The sequence below is a fragment of the Drosophila elegans genome, unplaced genomic scaffold (genome assembly GCF_018152505.1).
Source record: "Drosophila elegans isolate 14027-0461.03 unplaced genomic scaffold, ASM1815250v1 contig_208, whole genome shotgun sequence".
Classification (NCBI taxonomy): Eukaryota; Metazoa; Arthropoda; class Insecta; order Diptera; family Drosophilidae; genus Drosophila; species Drosophila elegans.
The window spans coordinates 11,674,613-11,698,233 of record NW_024545578.1 but is presented as its reverse complement, the minus strand read 5'-3'; the positions used below and the strand labels follow the sequence as shown (position 1 = coordinate 11,698,233).

At 42.3% G+C, this 23,621-nt stretch overlaps 6 protein-coding genes across 7 annotated transcripts; 5 read left to right on the top strand and 1 right to left on the bottom strand.

Annotated features, from left to right (window-relative positions):
* The first annotated feature begins 482 nt into the window (after positions 1 to 482).
* Positions 483 to 5,631, top strand: LOC108135701 (battenin). 2 transcript variants are annotated; one of them, XM_017256543.2, is made up of 6 exons: positions 483 to 537; positions 3,708 to 3,925; positions 4,008 to 4,138; positions 4,207 to 4,365; positions 4,427 to 4,766; positions 4,826 to 5,631. In XM_017256543.2, exons 2-6 carry the CDS (start codon positions 3,722 to 3,724, stop codon positions 5,258 to 5,260), a joined length of 1,269 nt encoding a protein of 422 aa, XP_017112032.1. In that variant the 5' UTR covers positions 483 to 537; positions 3,708 to 3,721; the 3' UTR covers positions 5,261 to 5,631. The 2 variants fall into 2 exon arrangements, with proteins under 2 accessions (XP_017112032.1, XP_017112033.1); XM_017256544.2 differs by lacking the exon at positions 483 to 537 and adding an exon at positions 1,660 to 1,768.
* Positions 5,632 to 6,211: 580 nt separating this feature from the next.
* Positions 6,212 to 9,195, top strand: LOC108135684 (arylsulfatase B). The gene is made up of 5 exons (XM_017256525.2): positions 6,212 to 6,396; positions 6,454 to 6,613; positions 7,032 to 7,520; positions 7,982 to 8,878; positions 8,937 to 9,195. The coding sequence occupies exons 1-5, from the start codon at positions 6,283 to 6,285 to the stop codon at positions 8,972 to 8,974; spliced, it is 1,698 nt and encodes a 565-aa protein (XP_017112014.1). The 5' UTR covers positions 6,212 to 6,282; the 3' UTR covers positions 8,975 to 9,195.
* A 58-nt stretch (positions 9,196 to 9,253) lies between these two features.
* LOC108135685 lies at positions 9,254 to 11,048 on the top strand. The gene is made up of 2 exons (XM_017256526.2): positions 9,254 to 9,943; positions 10,133 to 11,048. The coding sequence occupies exons 1-2, from the start codon at positions 9,614 to 9,616 to the stop codon at positions 11,030 to 11,032; spliced, it is 1,230 nt and encodes a 409-aa protein (XP_017112015.1). The 5' UTR covers positions 9,254 to 9,613; the 3' UTR covers positions 11,033 to 11,048.
* Positions 11,049 to 11,339: 291 nt separating this feature from the next.
* On the top strand, positions 11,340 to 13,297 carry LOC108135698 (probable ATP-dependent RNA helicase DDX52). Its single transcript, XM_017256539.2, has 3 exons — positions 11,340 to 11,441; positions 11,495 to 12,867; positions 12,928 to 13,297. The coding sequence occupies exons 1-3, from the start codon at positions 11,379 to 11,381 to the stop codon at positions 13,262 to 13,264; spliced, it is 1,773 nt and encodes a 590-aa protein (XP_017112028.1). The 5' UTR covers positions 11,340 to 11,378; the 3' UTR covers positions 13,265 to 13,297.
* A 182-nt stretch (positions 13,298 to 13,479) lies between these two features.
* On the top strand, positions 13,480 to 15,937 carry LOC108135656 (nucleobindin-2). The gene is made up of 2 exons (XM_017256488.2): positions 13,480 to 13,877; positions 14,226 to 15,937. The coding sequence occupies exons 1-2, from the start codon at positions 13,626 to 13,628 to the stop codon at positions 15,651 to 15,653; spliced, it is 1,680 nt and encodes a 559-aa protein (XP_017111977.1). The 5' UTR covers positions 13,480 to 13,625; the 3' UTR covers positions 15,654 to 15,937.
* A 16-nt stretch (positions 15,938 to 15,953) lies between these two features.
* LOC108135657 (elongation of very long chain fatty acids protein 4-like) lies at positions 15,954 to 18,140 on the bottom strand. Its single transcript, XM_017256490.2, has 5 exons — positions 17,965 to 18,140; positions 17,360 to 17,522; positions 16,672 to 16,843; positions 16,314 to 16,611; positions 15,954 to 16,063 (listed from the first exon to the last, which is right to left on the bottom strand). Exons 1-5 carry the CDS (start codon positions 18,123 to 18,125, stop codon positions 16,003 to 16,005), a joined length of 855 nt encoding a protein of 284 aa, XP_017111979.1. The 5' UTR covers positions 18,126 to 18,140; the 3' UTR covers positions 15,954 to 16,002.
* Positions 18,141 to 23,621: the final 5,481 nt, after the last annotated feature.

Sequence of the window (23,621 nt, the reverse complement as noted above, 5' to 3'; positions counted from 1 at the left end):
TTGAAATGCAATGTGTAACCCGGAGGCAAAGTAAAAAAGTGTTGCCTGCTTTGCGGCTGCGGTGTGAAATTGGTTTTGGCGGTTTCCGTACGTGCTAAATGAGCGCGAAACGGATTTAATTTAAACGGTGGATTCGCCAGCCATTCAAAGTATTTTAGAGAAGGAAAGCGAACCCCATGAATTTATTATGGCCCGCACTCTCAACCAGTCCGATAATTAGTTTTAAGTGTCGAAGATAAAGAAAGAGAGCAAGTTTATATGGCCATCACCTTCATCATCCATCGTTGGGTTTGATTACCCTTTCTGTTGCTCGGAGCCTGTTATATACGAGAAATGCCATTGCCGAGTGATATCTTAAGATTTATATGGCCCAATGCCGGGAACATCTTATCTGTAATTTAATCTGCCGCCCACTTAACGATAATGATAAGTCGATTGCAGCTTGTCCGGCCGTAATCTAGGCCCGTATTCGACAAGTCCTCAGTAGGTTTTCTTTGCTCCAGCGGTTTGCGTCGCAGCCGGAAATAACTCGAAAGTGTATGTACGGCTTTTATTGTTTGTTATTCACTCGGGGGCGAAACAGTTTATTGCATTTTATCTCCAATTTATTGCCAGCTTACCATAGAAAGTGTCTCGAAAAGTGTTCAGATTTCCGTTTCACAGCGGCGTTAAATAAATTATTCTAAAATTAGTCTGAATTTCCAGTTTGACGGGTAAATTCTGTTTGCATAACTGAACTGTATTGTGCTGAGTTGAATAACATTTGTAATGTTAAATTGTGTAAGCGGTATCGAAATGATTAGTATATTAATATATTTTTAAATTACTTCTGAAAGCTTTTCATTTGCCTAAAAAACATGTCTTTTTTGTTATTAGAAATTGAGATTACGCATACGCCACGTGTTCCGGTTGTAAAGCAATAAACGTGAACCGAACAAGTGCTTATATCATTTTGGGAACAAAAACCAATTTAAAAAGCCAGCAGCAACGGTATCCGCATTTAAACTGCCTAACTTAAAACCGAATGCAATTAAAATGAGCTTTGGCTTATCATTATTAACAGCTAACCGCAATGCAAGCACATTTTAAATTTAACGATTTTCTATGTGTCCCTAACTACCTTTTAGCCAGCCTTTAAAAATAATAAATACTCGTCAATAACACTTTGTAGAATTTCTATCTTTCATGACGCAATCACTTGATAATCTAATCGATACAAGTTGGATTATCAGATGGTTTGAGATCAACGAATGTCAAAAACAATTAAACCGATAAGAATTTCCCACAGTTCATAGATTCTTGCCATAGAAACACTCTTTATGAGTGTATAAACCTTAAGTAAAGGCACTTGCCAACCTGAAAAACGTGACGTTCGCCGACCGACCTCAACCTCCCCCGCTTTCTTCATTGAAATGAATTGAATTGAATTAAATGATATGTGTAATGTGTGTGTTACCTGCTACCGATCTACGTATATCAACCTGCCTGATCGGCACTTTGGCACTTGTTGCATCTGCATCTGCAATTGTTTTAGTTTTTTATGCTGCCGCTGGCAACTCGCGTGATACCTCGCACTTTGGGTCCCATTCGCTTGGCTTTGTGTCGTAGCCGATTGTTATTGGTTCTCGTTCCGTTGGGAGGGTTCGCACAGGTTCAGTCACTCATTGGCCGCCTCGAAGCGCGAACCTCGTCGTTGCCGTTTTTATCAATATCAATATCAGCTCTCGGATCTTTCAAAACCTAATAGCCGGGAAATAGTGGCAGGAATGTAAGACTCTACTCTAAAGTCCACCACAGAATTTAAAAAAGATCGGTTGTCCCAAAATGCTTGTAAATTATTTTAAAAGTGTCAGAAGAATAAATATAAAAACTATATAACTACAGTGCTTTTCTTCAAATACAAAACTTGAGATTACGTACTACAACCAGATTTTAAATTTTATTTATGCAACAACACTTAAAGGTTTTAATTGAAAGTGAAAAGATGTAATTAAGTTTGAGTGGTTTAATTTTAATAAATTGTTATTATTTTGTATTTCAAAGAGTCTAAAGGTACTAAAATCAATTTTTTTCTAATTCAAACCATAGGGATTCATAAAGCTTTTTAAACTAATATAAAGATGAATAACATTTAATTTAATAATGAACTTTAAGTGGTGTAATTTAATAGGGATTCTACAAATATTGAGGTAAATTATTATTGAAATTCTTATTGATGATAGATAATCGACACAAATTTTTGCTGTGCTATTAATTTGAAGTCCAAGGCAAGACATGCAAAAGTTCATCTATCAATCTCAGTTTACCGTCGATATTTCGAAATGCATTTCGGACGGGTATCAAATTATTTGGATACTTAGCAAATGAAATTGGATAGGAAGTGCACTCCTAAGTGGGTCAACAACTTTATAAATGCGCAAATCTTGTGGATGAGTCAGAACCAGTGCGGTTGCCTGAACTTCATTCTTTTCTGCACGAACAAATCGAATTCGTTAGTTAATTTGTTTTAATAATGTGCCAGTTAGCTAGCTCTAACTTCGTTGTCTAACGGCAATCGCTGCTAATTGTTGATTATTTAATTTGATTTTACGTAGCTTATTTCACACAATTGCAAGGTCAACTCAAATGGTCCGGATAATTATGGCTGTCAGTGAGGGGCGTTAATTTTAAATAGTTAGGTGATTGGGAATGATGCATGGTCTATATTTGCAATGAACTCGCTCCGGAATAGTTTTCCCATTTTTTCGTCCCTACTTCCTCTTTGCTTTTTTCATCAGTCACAAGTTCTGTCGGATGTAAACAAATCGAACAATCTGCACTTTGCACCGTCCAAATCATTGCCAAAAAACTGTTGCTCTTTATATACTATATGATATCCGGTAATGTCCTAAATAGTTTATTTCCCCCTTAGTTTCATTTCATGATCGGAACCGTATTTACATTGTAATAACATGATAAATTAGAAGATCATATTTCTGACGGCCTGCTAAGCCATAAACTTACTTTATTACAAAACCAAATAAATGAATAGATAAATATAAGTGCTGTGAAAATATGCCACAAGGCCCTTATTTATATATGTAAATAACGAGGTTTTTAACCCGTCAAACCCTGAGTTCCAGCTAAACAGCTGTCTTTTACTACCTTCAATGCAATATGTATACTTTTTAGCATTTATTGCACGTAATTTCTACAAAACTTATTTTAGTGACTTCCCCTAGTGATCACATTTTGTCAAGTTCAAGACCGCCGACGCACATGCTCAGCTTAGCAAATTAAAGTCTAGTTCACAATAAGTAAACACAAACGTAAGAGTGCAATGTTTGTAAAGAGCGCAAAGCAATTTCTGTTATTTAAGAGATCATAAAGCTTTTGAGTGTTGTTTAAGTATAATTATGTTAACTGTATAACGACATTTTCTTTGAAATATCATTCTTGCTTAAGCTGATTAAAAGATTTTGATAAGAATATTAATGTCAGTATACTGGAAAATATGTTTCGAAATAAATTAAAGAGAATTTATAGGAATTAAACATTATTTAAAGCTTTTCTATGCTATTTCAAAGAGAAAAAAAGTTTGTACTTAGAAGAGACTAAAACTAATTAAAAGCGAGTAATCGCGATTACACCTCTTATTCATTTAGACATATTTTAAAGAATTTTTTAATGCATATGTGAAAATAATAAATATATTCTCCGCTTTTCAGTTGGCCGGGTCAAAATGACGGCTAGCAAGCAGCAAGAGGCCGAGGCCGAGCATGATCCCCAAGTGGTGGTTACCCCCGTAGATGCCGCTCACAGTTCTCGCAAAGATCGGGGACTATGGAGGGATCTGACTTCCTACTGGATCCTAGGTTTGTGCAACAACTACGGCTATGTGGTGATGTTGAGTGCTGCCCACGATATCATCAAACAGTTCAATCCGGTAAGGAGCAAGAACATTTTAAAAACATATTTTCTTAATTTTAAAATAATTAACCTGTGTGCAATTATTAATTTTGTTACAGAGTGATGAGTCTGTAGAAAGCTCTTCTGATCGAAATTGTCATTTGGTCTCAACTGGCGCCATTTTGCTGGCCGATGTGCTACCCTCTTTGTTTGTCAAGATGCTGATGCCCTTCTTTCCCTTCTGGGTCAAGTAAGTATAGATAACTAACTAATGTTAGTTTCATAAAATATTAAAAATATAATTCTTCTGCTTCCCAGTTTCCGAATAGCCATCGCAGTGGCCTTTTCGGCAGCTGGTTTTCTCCTGGTTGGATTCGCCAATGCCGAATGGATGGCCCTGTTGGGAGTGATCATCACTTCAGCTAGCAGTGGAATTGGAGAGACCACTTTTCTGGCCTATTCCTCGCGATACAACAAGTGAGTTTCAGTGAGGATCATTACCCAAAGCAATTTCATTATTTTATAATATTTCACTCAGGAATGTGATATCCACATGGTCATCCGGAACTGGTGGTGCTGGAGTCATTGGTTCCTTGAGCTATGCCAGCTTGAGGTCCTTAGACTTCAGTCCTAGAGACACCATGCTGATTATGCTGATCTTTCCGGTGGTCGAAGCCATTGCCTTCTGGCTGCTGCTTCGTCGCCCACAGGTTGATATTCTGCCAGTTACCACGGTTGAGTCCACTGAGGTCCTGATCACCGATGAGAAACCGCTGGTCGGTTTCAAGGAGAAGCTCTCCTATATCAAACACCTCATCAAGTATATGTTGCCACTTTGCTTGGTGTATTTCTTCGAGTACTTCATCAATCAGGGCTTGGTACGTCAATAATAAAAAATATACTTAAGCTTCGTAACCAATTTTAACTGATCTTCCAGTTCGAGTTGGTCTACTTCGAGGACATTTTCTTGGACAAGGACTCGCAGTACCGCTGGCTGAATGTGGACTATCAAATCGGTGTCTTCATCTCGCGCTCCTCGGTCAACCTCTTCCAGCTGGACAAGATCTGGCTGATGTCCGTCTTCCAGTTCGTCAACGTGGTCTACTTCCTCACCGAGGTCATCTGGTGGTACACGCCCAGCATCTGGATCGTGTTCGCCATCGTCCTGTGGGAGGGTCTCCTGGGCGGCGGTGCCTACGTGAACACCTTCTACCGCATGTCCAAGGAGATCTCACCGGAGCGCCAGCAGTTCGCCATGGCCATGGTGGTCCAGTCGGACTCCTACGGCATCGCCCTGGCCGGATTCCTGGCCATTCCCGTCCACAACGCCATCTGCGGTCTTCCGGCGGCGATGCGCAGCCTTGTCTGGTGATCGGGAACGAGGAACGAGGATCAGGAACAGGATCAGGATCAGGATCAGATTATGCCTTTACTGTGTGCGAGTGTAGCTAATTAAGTCTAAGTGAATGTCTGTGCGTGTCCCGATAGTATTTATCTCTGGATCACTGGACTCCCGGGAACTAGATAGATGGTTAAATAGTTAGTATGCCTCTGTTCGACTACTCTTTAAGATTTAGTTTGCTAAACAGCTAATGAAAATACTGTTTGCACTAGAGTACTTCTTTGTTTCGTTGTAACGATTATTTTTAATTATAATTAAAAAATAAAATAAAATGTTTGCTAGTTTTCAGATCAGAAGAATAATTTTCCTATATATTTAAATAAATTAAACGTTTTTATTTATATGGAATACCTTTATTGGCAAATACGGTTTCTAGTACCATTTTATTTTTTTTATAGGTTACTTATTATTAGGTTCTTAACTCTTTGAACTATGCATTATAATTATTCACATTATTGCTTTATTGCTTTTCTTTAAGACATAGTTTCTTGGCAGAGTATCGAGTGTTAAGGACCAGTTTATCAATTAAAAGCAATTGCTGTTTGAATGTTCTCTATTGCCAATGTCATGCTCAGTTTATTCTGCTCAAACTTAGCAGAGCTAACCCACCTTGATATTCATACCGATCCGTAACAGAATTTGCCCCACTTGTTTGAGGTTTATTCAACTGTCTCCAACAAAAATTCACTTAAATTTGACGAATTTAAATTTGTTGTTGGAGGTGCGCAGTAATTATTTCAAGTTGTTGTTGGCCGCTAATTTGGTTTGATCGATGCCGAATCGAACAGCGGAGCAAGACCGAATCTGGGAGTGAGATGACGATGACGACGTCGGTGGAGACAGTTTGGGAGATCGAGACCCAAACCGAGTCGCGGCAAGATGTTACGTGGACCTCTCGCGTCTTTAGTCGATCGGGAACCGCCGTGCCAAGCGGAACGCGGCAGTCGAGCTAACAATACGTGTTTGTCCAATTCGGAAATTGAGTAACCACGATGTGGGCCTTATCAGCGTTTCTGCTGCTACTCTGCCTCCAGCGGGTGAAGTCGGATGAGGCTGCTGCTGCAGCACGGCGACCTAACATAATTATTATAATGGCCGATGACATGGTGGAACTAGTTTCTTCGCCGTAAATCACCCTAACACTAAAACAACCCACATTTCAGGGCTTCGACGATGTGAGCTTTCGCGGTGGCCGGGAGTTTTTAACTCCCAACATCGATGCCTTGGCCTACCACGGTCGTCTACTGGATCGTCTCTACGCCCCGGCCATGTGTACTCCCTCCCGGGGGGCACTACTCAGCGGCCGATATCCAATACACACGGGTAAGTGCTAATCGTCATTTGAACTATCGTATAAGGGTGTGCATCAGAATCTCAAGAGGCTTGAGACTTGTTAAGCAGGTGTACAAAATCAAATTACGTTATAACATCTCGTGTGGCCTTTATCCACCGGATCTTCAGTTTCAAATATACATTTTGGTCGTCATCGTTGGAGATATTATGTCATTACATATTTAGATAAACGGAAATTTCTTCACTTTAAAATCTCCTAATAAAAGGTGAAAATTTTAGAAACAAAGCTTTTAAAAATCATCATAAACGCACATCACTTTTTTAAAATATCTTGATATTATAAACAGCCACAAAGGTTTTGAAAACCTTGTATTTTTGGTTTTCAATTTTATTATTGATGTTGGTATAGTTGAATTACTTGATGCTTTATCCTATCGTAAATAAATAGGCACCCAACACTTTGTGATCAGCAACGAAGAGCCTTGGGCGCTGACCCTCAACGCCACTCTGATGCCGGAGATCTTTAAGGGCGCTGGCTACTCCACAAACTTGGTGGGAAAGTGGCATCTGGGCTTCTCCCGACCGGAATACACGCCCACTCAGCGCGGATTTGACTACCACTACGGCTATTGGGGCGCCTATATAGACTACTACCAGCGACGATCCAAAATGCCGGTGGCCAATTACAGTCTGGGCTATGATTTCCGGCGGAACATGGAGCTGGAGTGCCGGGATCCAGGGGTTTACGTCACCGACTTGCTGACCGCCGAGGCGGAAAGGTTGATCAGGGAGCATGCAGAAAAGGAGCAACCGCTCTTCCTGATGCTCAGCCATCTGGCCACCCATACGGCCAACGAGGATGATCCCCTGCAGGCTCCCGAGGAGGAGATACGCAAGTTTTCCTACATCAAAGATCCCAATCGGAGAAAATATGCGGGTGAGTATTTAACGAAAAACGTGAACTTTATAATGCCGTTAGTTTCTATAAGATGTAGCCAAAAAATATCGTGTGTTAGAATAAACATTTTAAGAAAACTGGATTATTTTCTCAATGGATTTATGCGTTTATCGTTTCAACATCTTTCCAAAATAATAATGAATTATATAAAAAATGAATTAATTACCTTGAAGAAATAATGAAATATAAACAAACATTTATTAGGTAAAGTAAATATTACTTTGTAATGTTTTAAAAATAATTAATTTCCTTAAACAAATAATGAAATATAAACAAAGTTTATTATGTAAAGTAAATCTAACTTTATACCGCTCTTAGCAAAATAACTTCAGGATTTGTTGAACTTCAGAAATAATATTAATTAATTTAGAAAATAATAATGGCAAGAAAAGTGGTTTTAGTTCATAAGTTACTTACCCTATAATTTATTTAAATCCTAGCGATGGTCTCCAAACTGGACCAAAGCGTCGGACGTATCATCAGCAGCTTGGCCGCCAATGATCAACTGGAGAACAGCATAGTGATCTTCTACTCGGATAATGGAGCCCCGTCGGTTGGTATGTTTGCGAATACGGGATCGAATTTTCCGCTCCGTGGCCAGAAGAACACTCCGTGGGAGGGCGGAGTGCGGGTGGCAGGCGCCATTTGGAGTGCCCAGCTGCAGGCACGTGGTTCCATCTTCAGCCAGCCAATTTACGTAGCCGACTGGTTGCCCACTCTGTCCCATGCGGCGGGCATTGAGTTGGATGGCTCCCTGCAACTGGACGGGATCGATCTGTGGCCCCAGTTGGCGGGATCGGCTGATGCTCCCCATGTTCCTCGAGAGATCCTGCACATTTTGGACGATGTCTGGCGGGTGGCTGCCCTCCAACTGGGTCAGTGGAAGTACGTGAATGGCACCACTGCCGCGGGCCAGTACGACTCGCTGCTCACCTACCGGGAACTGGACGACCTGGATCCCCGCGAGAGTCGTTATCCGGTGACGGTACGCAATTCCGCCACTTCAAGAGCTCTATCCCGCTTCGACCTACGACGACTGACACAACAGCGGATCTCGTCCATTCGGCGATCGGCTGCCGTGCGTTGTGGCGATCTCCAGAGGTCCTGTAATCCTCTGCTGGAGGAGTGCCTATACGACATCTCCAGGGATCCCTGCGAGCAGAGCAATCTGGCCTACTCCGCCAGGCACTCCGATGTTTTGGCTGCTCTGCGAAGACGAGTTCAAGAATTGAGGGCGAGTGCCATGAGGCCGGGAAACCAAGCCAGCATGCCGGAGTCCAATCCCACGTGGCACACCTGCGCTTGGGAGTCATTCGAAGTGCTGAAGCCCAAAATCGGTAAGAAACATACATTCTCTGACGTTCTATTGCCATTACTTTCCCAAATATTTTGTAGTTCCCTTGGAGTGCCATTACCAAGGCGTACCCTGTTGATAAGCCCATATTAAGTATACAAATCAAAGATTTTAGCCATCGATGGATTTTTAATCTATCCAGAATTGAACACGAAATTAGCTTTATTTTTAAAACTCACGATCTAGTTGTCTACAAAAATGATATATAAAACATATAACATTTATTTAGGAAAAATATTAAAGTTTAGGGCTTACTTAAATATGAGAATAAAAATACAAATCAAAATATCTTTGATTAAATATTTGTTTATTTTCTATCCGCAAGGTATTTTGAAAATAACGGTTGTCTATCAAATAACATGCCTGTTATACACATCACTGTTAACGCCAAACAGTCCTCTAAATGATGTTAGCCAATAAAACTCTATCTGGCAGCACTGTTCCACTGGGATATAATATGTTGAGCAAAATAACATTTTTTGAAATTTCCAATTAAAAAGTTCTGATTAGAAAACTCGATTTCCTTGGCCGGTTTTTATATATGAGTGTATGATTGACACTATTCTAAATATAAGCGCAATTTTCTATCCTGCAAAAGCACCCCAAACAGCTGACAGGCATACACACATACAAATCAGAAAACGGGGGTTGACCAAACCGGATGACAGGATATAAATCAGAGTCGTTACCTGAACCTGAATCTATATAAAGACTTGTCATGGAGGAGCGTGCTGTGCTGGCCAACATTGCCTCCATAATCACCAAGGACCTGCTAATTGACCAGCCGCCAGTGGACATTAATTCCGGCAGCTATCCGCTGTTGTCCTTCGCCGAGGACGACGATGAGGCGGAGATCTTCGCCCTGATGCAGCGCAAACGGGCGTTGTCCGCCAGCCGGAAGCGCAGGATGCTGCAGGAGCCGGAGGACCGGAAGCAGGACCTCAAGCTGCCCAAGCTGGAGTGGCACCACGCGGAACTCAACCTCCTGCACCGCTACACGGATGCCCAGTTCGAGTCATACCTGCACATGCGCAAGCTCACATTCTTGGTGAGTACGGGATGGGATTCCTCGGGAGCTTAAGGATCTATAGAAAGTGCTTCTTAGATTGAAAATGAGTTGGTTCTTTTATCATTCATTCCATTTCGAATTCAATCACAGTGTATACTTGAAATAGTGAACTAATAAGAACCTTCGAATCATCATAAGGAAGCATTTTCAATGCGTTTGTTTTTTTAGAAAATCCAGCAAGCACTGGAGGAAACCCTGAGCGGGATTGCGCTGCCCGGATATCCGACTCCGCCGGCGCAGACGATGCTCTCGCTGGCCATGTGGAGACTGTCCACGGACGAGCACTTCGAGGAGATCGCCCGCAAGTTCCGGCTGCCGTGGGCACTCTGCCAGCAGGTGGTGCGCGGATTCTGGCACTGCATCTCCGACAACTACGAGAGCTTCATCAAGTGGCCCAATTCGCTGGCGGCCCAGCGCAGCACACTGCAAGGATACCAGAAGTTGGAGCAACTCCGTTGCTTCCGGGAACTGTTCGGCATCATAACTCTGAGGCGACTGGACGTCTTCCTGGAGTCGGAGCATGCCGAGGTGCCGGTGGTGCTGCAGCTGATCTGCAATGCGGAGCGGAAGATCGTCGACTGCTATGTGGAGCTGGCCATGGAGTACAGCTTCGAGGAATCGCCCATTGGCCAGACCCTGGCCCTGAACCCCAGGACCATGCCGGCGGGCACCTATCTCATCGGGAACGAGGTTTTCCCCCTCAAATCCTACTTGATGCGGCCCATCGAGGCCGAGTGCTTCCGCAAGGACGCGGTGTTCAACGAACTACTGCGTCCTGCCTTCCAACTGGCGGAGCAGGTCCTGGACACCTTGGCTCGACGCTTCAACACCCTGTACGCCCTGGAGGCCCGCGACTTGAACGAGGTGCGACTCATCGTGGAGAGCATTTGCGCGATGCACAATCTCTGCGAGGAGTTCCAGGATGACGGATTGGAGGACACTGGACAGAGCTCCTTCAGCTGGGGCCGACTGGCGGACGGCGTCAGGGGCAGCGAGAAGGACTCCAAGGGACTGCAGCGGCGGGTGGAACTCCTGGACGAACTGGTGGCCATCGAGACGGGAGAATAAAGTACTAGAATTTAAAATTGACTCTTGATTTCCCTTTTTGGGGGTGTTTAATCTGTAGTTTGATTTAACATAATGAAAATGGTGCAATTAATGAGCTGTATAGCAAGGTTCAGAAGTAGTTAAACAAGCAGTTTTAAAATATTTAGCCCACTATTTATCCTAAAATTGTCAGAATTTAAATGAAATTTTAAAATTTCTTACATTTCGGTAATTTTGCAATTATGCTAAGGCCTTACAGGGTTAATCAGCTGTTGTGTCTAACAGCACTCTGTTAACTACAAATTAGTTAGATCTGGCAACACTGCTCTCGAATCAAAACAAATGCACGTGCGTTGTTTGTAGTAAAATGGATGAGCATGATATATTTAAATTGATTACGGCAGGCGTACGCTTTACCAAGAAGCCCAAGGTAAGTGGTTAACCAAGAAGGTCTTGTCCACAGGCTAATTAACAACATTGCAGAAGGAAACACCTGCCAAACCGCAGCCACAGCACGCGATTACCAAGAAAGAGGAGCCGGTGAAAAGAGTAAAGTCAGAAGAGGAGGATGACCAGGACTCCACAGAATTCCGCCTGCTGGCTGAAGGATCCAGCAGTCAACCCAAACGCAAGAAGACCAAGGAAGGGAAGGCACCCTCCGCCAAAGAACTAGAGCTGCTCCAGGCCGCCGATCAGGCGAACGAGACCAGGCGACAGTTCGGCATCAGTGTGCTGGGCAAAAGGGTCGCCCCACCGGTGGCCAGCTTTGAGGCCCTCACCCGGGACTTCAAGCTGCTGCCGCGCCTGCAGCAGAACCTGCTGGCCCGCAACTTCGACCGGCCCACGCCCATCCAGATGCAGGCGCTGCCTGTGCTTCTCCAGCGCAGAGCTCTGATGGCCTGTGCGCCCACCGGATCTGGAAAAACGCTGGCCTTCCTCACGCCCATCATCGATGGACTGAGGGCGCACAAAACCAGCGGTCTGAGGGCCTTGGTACTGGCCCCCACCCGCGAGTTGGCCCAGCAGATCTACCGGGAATGTGCGGAACTCACCCGCGAAACGGGCCTGCGCACCCACTTCATCAGCAAGGTGAGCGAGGCGAAGCAGAAACACGGCGCCGAGTGCAAGCAGCGCTACGACATCCTGGTCTCCACACCGAACCGCGTCAGATTCCTCCTGCAGCAGGAGCCACCGCTGCTGGACTTGTCGCACGTCGAATGGTTCGTTCTGGACGAGGCGGATCGTCTAATGGAGGAGGGCCAGAACAACTTCAAGGAGCAGTTGGACGTCATTTACGCCGCCTGCTCGCATCCGAACAAGTGCGTGGCCTTCTTTAGTGCCACCTACACGGTGCCAGTGGCCAAATGGGCTCTGCGTCACCTCAAGAATCTGGTGCGCATCACCATTGGAGTGCAAAACAGTGCCACGGAGACGGTGCAGCAGGAACTGCTGTTCGTGGGATCCGAGGGCGGAAAACTAGTGGCCATGCGGGATCTGGTGCGTCAGGGCCTCCAGCCGCCGGTCCTCGTTTTCGTGCAGAGCAAGGAGCGCGCCAAGCAGCTGTTCGAGGAGCTGCTCTACGACGGCATCAACGTGGACGTGATCCACGCCGAGCGGAGCCAGCATCAGCGTGACAACTGCGTGAGAGCCTTTCGCGAGGGCAGCATTTGGGTGCTCATCTGTACGGAGCTGATGGGTCGAGGCATTGACTTCAAGGGCGTCAATCTGGTGATCAACTACGACTTCCCGCCCACCACCATCTCGTACATCCATCGGATAGGAAGGACTGGACGCGCAGGACGTCCAGGTCGGGCCATAACATTCTTCACACAGGAGGACACAGCCAACTTACGAAGGTAATAAACTTCAAAACAGGATGCTAAGGCTTTATTTAAACAAATATTATTTTCCCTCAGCATTGCGCTCATAATTAAAAACTCGGGCGGCACCGTTCCGGAGTATATGTTACAAATGAAAAAGGTTCGCAAATCGGAAGCCAAAATGCGAGCCAAGAAACCTATAGATCGCGAAGACATATCGACCAAGATACGCCCGGAGACGAAAGGCGACGAGATCCATAAATCCGCCAAACTGAAAAAAGTTGAAAAAACGGAAAAGGTTTTGAAAAAGCATCAAGGCAACGAAAAAGATTTAAAGCCGAAGCAGAAGAAGGTGGGCAAAATCAAAGAAGACCTCAAGGCTGCTGGAAAAAAGAAAGGAAAAGCATTCAAAGGAAAAGCAACTAAGGTGTAATTTTAAAATAAATGCGTAAACTTTAAGAACGTTTATATAAGATTTCTTATTTCCCCTAGAAAATCTGTACATTATGGTAAAATTGATACATATTGCATTTGAAAGTTCGCGGGTCTACTTCTAGTGTGAACGTTTTCCATGGTTTGTGTCTTGGGTAGAGGGCGTGGTATATTTACGGTATATTTCGCATTTGTTTAAGTATTATCTTGCTTGTGCAGCACGGTCACGCTGATCAACAACATCTCCGACACGTCAGATTATATTCTTAAGAATATTTGTTTTTTGTTGGGATATTTGCACAGTTGTCGGCTTGCATTGGACAAGACTGGGAAGTACACGCCAGAAGCACATACTTGGAGCCATGGCGCAGAACGTGGCCCTGCTGGGATTGGCTCTGATTGCCATTTCCGCCTTGATCTCCACGGTTGTCGCCTTGCCCGTTTCGCAGAAAAAGAAGGACGATCACAAGGAAGCGGAGTCCTCCACTCCGGCCACCGCCGACGTGGAAACGGCCCTGGAGTACGAGCGCTATCTTCGGGAGGTGGTCGAGGCCCTCGAGGCCGATCCCGAGTTCCGGAAGAAGCTGGACAAAGCGCCGGAGGCGGACATTCGGGTGAGTGGAGCGGGGATTTCCCGGAACTCTAGCGTATTGCCAGCCACGTCTGGACAACATATCGCTTTCATCATAGGTGTTGGGTAAAGTCTAATCAAGTATCTAGCAGAGTTAGACGGACTTCAACCCTATCATATTATAGGTATCATCTCTGTTATTTCTTAAAGTATTGCAGACAACTAAAATATAAGCTATAATTATTGAAATATAAGCCATGATTATTGAAACCTTGTAGCCTATATGCCATACATGATGATTAATAAACGTTCTGGCTTTGCAATTAGATGAGGGCTGTCAACGAAAGTGAAAATTCTTGTATAATCCATGTACGGTTGTCTCTATTCGCAGAGTGGCAAGATCGCACAGGAACTGGACTACGTGAATCACCATGTTCGCACCAAGCTGGACGAGATCAAGCGTCGCGAGGTTGAGCGTCTACGAGAATTGGCCAAGCAGGCCTACGAGCTATCCAACGACATTGACCGGAAGCACCTGAAGGTGTCGCAGCATCTGGACCACGACAACGAGCATACCTTCGAGATCGAGGATCTGCGCAAGCTGATCCAGAAGACTTCGGACGACCTGGCTGAGGCGGATCGCAAGCGGCGCGGCGAGTTCAAGGAGTACGAAATGCAGAAGGAGTTCGAGCGCGAGGCACAGAAAAAAGAAATGGACGAGGAGTCGCGCAAGAAGTTTGAAGCCGAAATCAAGGAGAAGGAGCAGAAGCACAATAACCACGAGAAACTCCACCACCCAGGAAACAAGGCCCAACTGGAGGATGTGTGGGAGAAACAGGACCACATGGACAAGAACGACTTCGAGCCGAAGACCTTCTTCTCGATTCACGATGTCGACAGCAATGGTTATTGGGACGAGGCGGAGGTTAAGGCCCTGTTTGTCAAGGAACTGGACAAGGTCTACCAGAGCGACCTGCCCGAGGACGACATGAGGGAGCGGGCCGAGGAGATGGAGCGCATGCGCGAGCACTACTTCCAGGAGACCGACAGCAACCACGATGGCCTGATCAGCATCGAGGAGTTCATGATGCAGACCACCAAGGAGGAGTTCCAAAAGGACCCCGAATGGGAGACAATCGACCGCCAGCCGCAGTACACTCACGAGGAGTATCTGGAGTACGAGCGCCGACGCCAAGAGGAGGTCCAGCGAATGATCGCTGCCGGCCAGCTGCCGCCGCATCCGAACATGCCGCAGGGATACTACGCTGCTCCACCACCTGGAGGCGTAGCCTACCAGCAGGCGCCACCGCCAGGCGGCCAACTGCATTACCAGCAACCTGACCAGGTACATGCACAGCAGCAACAGCAGTACGCACAGCAGCAACAGCAGTACGCCCAGCAATACCAGCAGCAGCAATATGGAAACGGACAGCAACCGGTGCAGCTGCATCCCAATCAGGTCTATCAGCACGCAGGACAGATTCCGCAGCAACAACAGCCTGCTTATCAACAGCAGCCCGTCTATCAGCAGCAGCAGCCTGTGCAACAACAGCAGCAGCAGCCTGTGCAACAACAACAACAGCCTGTGCAACAACAGCAGCAGCAACCTTTGCAACAGCAGCAGCAGCCCGTGCAACAGCAGCAGCAGCCTGTGCAACAACAACAGCAGCCTGTGCAGCAGCAGCAGCAAACCGCGCAGCATCAGCCCGTTCAACAGCAACAAGTTCATAATCAGAGTCCTCCACCAGCTCAAAATCAACAGCTGCCAGTGCAGCAGCAACAAAAACAACATCAGGAAACAGCAAATCAGCAACACTAAACATTCCTTGGCTGAGGCATTTCATTTAGGCCATGTAAGGCAATACAAACTCTTTTGTTAACGAGAACACAATGTGATTGGACTGAAATAGCAAACTAAAATGAATATATCTCACTCGAAACGGTTACCGCATTCTCTTTTAAATTTGTATACTTCGATCTTTTTGTACTTTTTTCTCTCATACTGTAGTTCTGCATTTACGCAATGTATTTTTTTAACGAATTTTTTGTACATATGAGTTTATGCCAAAACATCAGATACATAATAAATGCAGTGAAACGAAACAACGTTGTTTTTTCCGTCGACTTCCAGGCTTATAAATAATTAAGCTAAGTTTATGATTACTATTTCATCCCGTCCTTTGCCTAAAGGGTTTGATTTTCTCCGAAGTGTCAATATAAGTTGAAGTGCTGTTTGGGAAAAGGTTAAATATTTCAATTTAATTTGCTTCTAAATAAAGTTTTGTTTTTGAGTACATGAAATATTCAGCGTCTAAGCAACAACTAAAAAGACATATATGAATATATTGAATTTGGTGCACCAAAATAAATTATAAAACTGTTTATTGTCAACTTCGTTATAAGCAATACATATACATTCCTGTTTTGCAGTCTCTAAAATTCCTTATGTTTGAATGGGACAAGATTGTATTCGGCTTACATGACTTTCTTGGTGTCTGCCGATACCCCGTAGTTTTGGGCATAGAATCTTCCGAAGAGAAAGAGGAACGGCAGCATGTAGGCGCCTCCAGTGAAACTAATCCAGGTTCCGTACTCGCAGTCCCGGATAACCAGCTGCGTGGCCCAGAGCAAGCCGATTGTGAACTGCAGCAGCTGAAGGCCAGTCAAGTAGCGCTTCCACCATAGGAATCGCTGGATGCGAGGACCCAGGACACTCAGCGCATAATAGCCGTACATAATGATGTGCACAAAGGAGTTCATCATGGCCGGAACAAAGGCTGGACGAAAATAGAAGGGATAAGGCCTTTGACGCATTTGAAAGTACCAGGAATGCTCACTCGAACCCGTCGGCTTCCACTTAACGAAGACCCAGCACAGGACCAACATGGTGCTGTGGTGGTACACGTGTAGGAAGCTCAGCTGCGTCCACTTGTGCCGCAGGATAAAGAAGGCCGTGTCGGCGAATTCCAATATTTTCGAGATGTAGAACCACCAAATGGCCGCGGCAATCTGTTTTACAAAGGAACCCTCTCTCAATTCGATACTGTCACTCGGCTGCGCGCACTATATACCCTTGCAGTATCATATCATATCATATATGAGCAATGATTTGCCGTCGAGCACTTTTAGAACTTTTACAACAATATGGCTCGGTAAATTAGTGATTCGGTTATGTATTTTTAGTTAGCCTCTTGATAGCGAAAATGGATTTTAATATATAACATAAACTTCCTTTTCAAGTTCAACTTCCAAGAAGAACTTAAATTTAAATTGACTAACTAACTATTCTTTTTTTAAAGCTTAATAAGTTAAATATTATTTCATAGACTACAAAAATTGATGCCCTAGTTAATATATTTTTTACATTATTTTAGAAAATAGTATTGGTTGCAAAATAATGAAAAGGACGACATCGACAAAAAAAATTAAATGCTAGTATTTTAAAGGATTTCTTCTGTAAGGGTATTTAAGGCTCCGCTTTACCAAGCTAAGTGTTTTTTCCCATTTTTGTTGGCCCCAACTTACACGCATTTCATGTGGGCTATAGCTCACCCGACAAGGCTGACAACTGAAGCTATAGTTGAGGGCCCGCGTCGAAATGAAGAGCTCCAGGCAAATGTGGGCATTCAGCAGGGCCATGGCCAAACTGTGGCAGAACAATGGCACTCGCAACTGCAGCGGCTTGTACCTAAGTACAGGTTAAAAAAATATTAGCTCGATATCAAATTCCCAGCTTAAAATGCTAATTTACTTATATGATGAGCAAGAAAAAAATTTATGTCTACATCGAAAAAACTTTTGAGTCAAAACAAAACTGTAAGAAATCAAGTTATTTAGGTGGTATAAATTATTATTATTTGCAGACTAAATAAATACTATCAAAGGTCTCACAATAAGTAGTAGTAGACTAAAAGTTTGAATGACTGTATTTGGACAAAAAATGATAGGTTCGATTACCGCGGCTGCCGTGAAAAAATTATTTTTTAATTTCTTGTTTCACAAATGCAATTAATTAATATTTTTTTTTAATTTTCTTTAAGATCCCATTGTTTCGACATTTTTTCTCTGTGTCCTTGTGCCCGGTGGGAGTTTAAAGTGGTGTGTCGGTTGTGTGGATGACCTGACCTCACCTGGCGCTCCACTTGGGTCCATAGCGCACCATCAGCAGATAGATGGTCAGCAGGGCGGGTACATTCCAGGGCGATTCCACCAGCGGCCATGTTCGTGTCCGCTCGTCCGCAAATGGAAACGAATAGCTGCCAATTCTCGTACTATTTTCATCGGACACCATCGAATGTGGGCTTTAAGAACTCCCAAATGACTAAGCTGAGCAGCCGGCATTCGGCTCTTATATAGAAATTCTAGCCCTAATGCGTTAATATTCTAACTAGGTGTCGCTGGAGCAAACCTAAGTGTTGGGGCAGGTCCGGGTCTTACCTTTAAGACTTTCAATTAGCGTTTTGCGACTGCTTCTCAGCTGGGGTCCAAGGTTAATATTTTATTTTTTGGGTCAGATTTAAGTGGTATATAACAGTCACAAGATTGTCATTAAATAACAAACAGATCGGAGTCCGTTTACTAATGTAAGCTGACATTTTAATGATTGCAAAAATTGCATATACTAACAATAATATTTATATACACAATTATACACAATTATAACAAAATGGCACTCACGAAAAAGTAAGTTTTTACGTAAACTTTGAATCTTGTTAATATGCCTAAAAAAAAATGTTTAATTTAAGTTTGTTTTCTTAGCTGGGAAAATGTTTGATTACCATAAGTTAAAACCCCTGTAACATTTATTGCAGCACTTCGCATTAATCCAGCACCATCCTTTTTTGTCGGTTTTACATTTATTTCAACTTCATTTGTATCTTGATTAAGCAGATGAATTCATTTTCCGATTGCCTCTTGATCAATGAAGCGTTGAATATAGTTACATACATATATCTTTTGTGGCGCCGTATCATCAATATTGAAAAGTGCAATTGCAGGAGCAAAAACAACAAGAAAAACAATTGGAGAGCACAATAAAGTGTGCAACGTGAGAACGGTTTGCTGATGGTGATGGGAATGGCAGGTTGATGGGTGGCAAGGAAAATCGGAAAAGTCGGTGGGAGGAAAAGGGGCTGAAAGCCAAAAACGAAAGGCAAACATTTCGCTAAGACGTCCTGAGAAAGTGTAGCATACTCAAAAAGCACAGAAAACGGGGAAAGGTATTTTAAATGGTTTAAACCTAAGACAATTTGTGCGCAACTATTAAGTTATAAATTAAAAATTTTTAAACTTTGCAAACATTTGTAAATTGCTTAACAAATTTTAAGTGTTTAAGTGGGGTTTTACTTATTTATATATTTTTAAATATATATGCAAGGGGACCCTTTTCTCAAGAAGCCTTGTACATTCCACCAACAGCTATTATCTTAAGGGAATATATTATTATTCTTATCTTAGGGTATTTTACTTTCAATAGAGTTAACTACTCAGGGTCCGGTTGTAAGCCCTCTGTGCTGGTAGATGTTTTTGCGCTTTTCTCTGGCTTTTTGCCCTTTCATGTCTCCGGCTTCGACTCCATTTTCTATTATTGTTTTCTTTATTTGAATTGCAGTACGTGTTTGCACCTAAGGCACTTTGTGTTCCTGGCGCTGCTGTTTACATTTTGGATGCCGTCGGAGCAGCTGCGTCCAAAGGGTTGAGCTCCGCATCGCCAAACTCCGCCACATCCACTTCCTATATGGGATGTTTGCATTATTATTATTTCGTAAGCCTTGTTCCGGCACTCGTAAAGCGCAATTGTATCGCAAGTTGACCGCAGTAGCAGCAGCAGTTGGACCCATTTTATGGGCTCAATCATTGGATTTTCGGGGAGTGGTTGTGGACTGCCGCCCAGCGAATCAAGCGTCAATTTTCATTAAAATAATGTCACAATTCAGCCTCGAAATGGGGTCAGTCCCGCTTTTGGGGTCCACACTTCGCATGGGTTCCAATCGCCACCCCCTTCAGCGGTTAACCGCTTAGCTCTGCCCATCATCAGGAGGTTGCACATATGCCATCATGTCCTGTGGCTACGCGCGTCCTTCGCCCCTCAGGATTCCCTTTCTATTTTGTGTATCCTTCCGATGTCCCTCGGTCCCTTGAATTGTATGTGCTTACGTAACCGTATAATTGAGTTAGTTTGTTTGTCATAATCGACTGTCTGTAACTTTAATATGAGGATGAAAAATATTCAAGATACAAATATTAAAAAAAAAGGCTTTAATAAAATATGTCAAAATCGTGATTTAAAAACTGTGCTCACAAGACAAAATTCAGTCGATTTAGAAACTAAGATCAACAAAACACGTATCAACTAAAAATTTTAGTTTTTTAATTAAAACAAAAATAGAATACATATATTATATATTCATTTTCTTAATAAAGAAATAATAATTTAATAATAATTTTGTATTACTTCTAGTAAGGGATACTTAATATAGAAATCTATAAACTGTATCTTAATTTTAAAGGCTTATGTAAAAAGCTTAATTAAGGGGTAACAAAATCATTAAATTAACTAATGCTGATTAGTTTAAATCTCAGCCAACTCGAAAACAGTTTCACCTCTGTCAATGCAGTAGCCAGTGTGACTCCTAAATGCAATCGAAGTTGGTGGCCGATGGCAAATACATTTGAGAGGTTGATGTTCGGCTGCCTGGTTGTTGAATTGATATTTGTGAATACCGATCCATTCAAGCGTTCACAGGGTTGAATAATTTACTCTTGCGGAGTGATGTTCGGGTGTGGAAAGTTCCCTAGAGGTGAGCGGGAGGTTCATCGTGCTGACAATGTCGCCCCGAGTGGATCACGTGGTTTATTAAATAGATTACAGTTTTGTGCCCCCAACTTTGTGCTGCACATTGGACTAAACACTGAAACAGAGAAAATATATAATACCTTGGCATTTAAAATAAAATTTGACAAAAAATTAAGGAAACATTATTGATACTATGATATTTATTAAAAACTTGATTATTTTTAAACCAACTTAAAACATATTATTTCTTTTTTAATGCATTTATTCTATAGGTTCTTCAACTTTTATTTATAGTTTGTCTTAAAATTTATAGCGCAGAAATATGTCAAACTTGGACACAGAATGGATATAAAAGTCCCATTGTCAGCAGCAGTTGTCTGCATGACGAATTCATGTCGGTTTGCTGCAGTTTTTTTTGCCATCTTTGACCCTGCTGGACCTCATAAGTATGCATATGTAAATGTGTTTGCGGTCATCGGGACAAAGTTGAAAAGTTGAATGAACGATGTCATGAGAATTTCAATTTGAAAGGGGAATCTTTTAACCTAATCTGTGTTTTTGTTTATAGCATTTCGACTTAAAAAAAAGTTTACCAGAAACAAAAACGAAATCTGTACCCTAAAAAAACCTGTCTCAATAACAACGAATTATTTCGCAATCAAGTAAAAGGCTTTACGATGTTTATAAAACAAATAATTTTGAAGCAGCTTATAACCGCGCGGGCAAGTGGAGAGTCGGACAAAAATACAAACTGATGCTTTCTTCTTTTATTGTGCATCCCAGGGATTTTTATGCCCGTTGGACATTGCACTGGCCGCATCATTATATCAATATTCGTGTATTGACAGCGGAGAGCAATTGATGTCAGTGACAAAAGGGAAATACCATCAAGCAAGTCAAGCTGCCAACAAGGGTTGTGCCTTCCTCCGCTTTTCTCGATTTTCTCACTTTCCCTTCGACTTTCGTCCAACTGTAAAAAATGCTTGATATTTTTCATATTTCATAGAGGTATATTGTGTTTTTGCAAAAGCATGTTACAAACAGAAGGAAACGCATATCTAAAATCAATAGTTCCGGTATGTAAAAACTGCAGGTAAAAAAGAGAATGATCTGAAAAATAAAGCCATTCAGTAAAGTTTTCATATTTGTTAAAAAAATATTCTATTTAAATTAAATTGTCAACCCATTAACTTATTAAAAAAAAATGTTTTAACAATATTTGCCACTTAGTGGATAATATTTTGAACGCAGTAAAAACGTGAGGTCACTTATTAATTTCATAGTACGAATATTATTTTAAAATATTGTCATTTTTTTTAGCTGTGCAATCTTTGCCTTGTTATTGCATTGTGATTTTCTTTTTGCTGTTTGTGGGGATTATTGAATGCGAATGACCTGGACCAGTGGCTTCTCCTCGGACTTACTCCATTGGTATGGATGCTGCTGTCCTGTGGATGTCCACTGTCGAGTCGAATCGCTTTCTGTGTTTACTCGCATTTCCTGCACATTTCCGGCTCAATGGGAATGTGGCAAAATGTTCCCCGATGTTCGCAGAAGCATGAAGAATTGCGGGTTTGATTGGTAAAATATCTTGGTTTTTTAAAGGTATTCCTTCTTCGGGCTTAATCTAGATTGAGGAGCAATTGGTTTCGCTTTCTGACGAAAAAGAATCAGGTTGGTTTAGGTGTTGCAAATCGCAGTGGCTTTTGGCCTTAGTCAAAACTAGCCGTTCTTGACTTACACTTGGTTACTATTTTTAGGCAAAATTTCTGTCCCTCTTGTAAGTTAAAAAAAAGAAAGAGGTATTCAAATTTTAAATAAAATAAAGCCAAGCCTTTATATCCTTTATTTTTTTTAAGCTGATAATATATTTGTAAGTAAATGGCATACTCATTTTTGTCCTGAAAATAAATTTTCTAAAACCGAACTTTTACTTTCCTGATACGTATCATTTGTCTTTTTACATTATTACATCTTTTAGCAGGTGCAACTGCACGTGCAACATATTTTATTTGTCTTTCTACGGGTGAGTTGATTTTTGTTGCCATCACCCATACGCCACGTTGCCACATCGCCTTGAACCGCTTAACTGGCATCACATTTGTCATGGCTTTGCATCGCTTAGGTCGGATGTGGAGCTAAAGGACGGGATGGAGACTTAAGGGAAATATGTTATAGGATAGTGTATTCTGCTCGGTTGAGTATCGAATGCATTTTAGGTATTGTGCAAGGGCAAACTTGAATGAAGTAAAATTAATGGCTTACCACTTTGTCACCAAGGTTTGAAAGATCGTTTGATGGAATCTGTAGCTTTAATGCCATCTTACAATGGAATCGTGTGGTTAGGTTTGGAAGACTACTTAAAGTAAAGATGTATTTTTTTAAATTAAGAAAAGTGTTCTACTAAATATCTATGCAACCATATAGAGGTAATTTAAATTAAAGTCAGGTATAATTTTTGTTCAATTGAAAAAAAAGTGTTTTGTTAAGTATTGAATAGTCATAATAAAACGGTTTAATAACACTGAATAAAAATGATTATTTTAAAGTATAGCGTAAATTTTAATTACCAACTAACCAAGCACTAAAAAATTAAATTGGCTAAGCAAATGGTACTTGAATTGAAATTCTGCAATCAGCAATTAATTCACTTTCTAGCTTCACTCAAGTAACGAAAATAAATGTTTATCCCATAAACAATTAGTTCACTTTCACCCCAACAACGGAAGCAGCAACAAGAAAGAGCTCCTCTAGCAAAACGATGTATGTTAATTACTTTAAGCCAAACAAAGTTAGTATACAACCACAAGAACCCCCTGGCCCATATCCCTTGCCTTTGCTCTGTGCTAAATTAATTAAATTGAGCTAAGAAATTTCACAAACACGTTTTAGTGAGGAAAAGGCAAGGCAGCTTACCCGCAATTTTTAATTGCATTTTAATGACTTTATTCCGCTGAAATATGCCAGAACACAGAGAGACCCATTAAACTG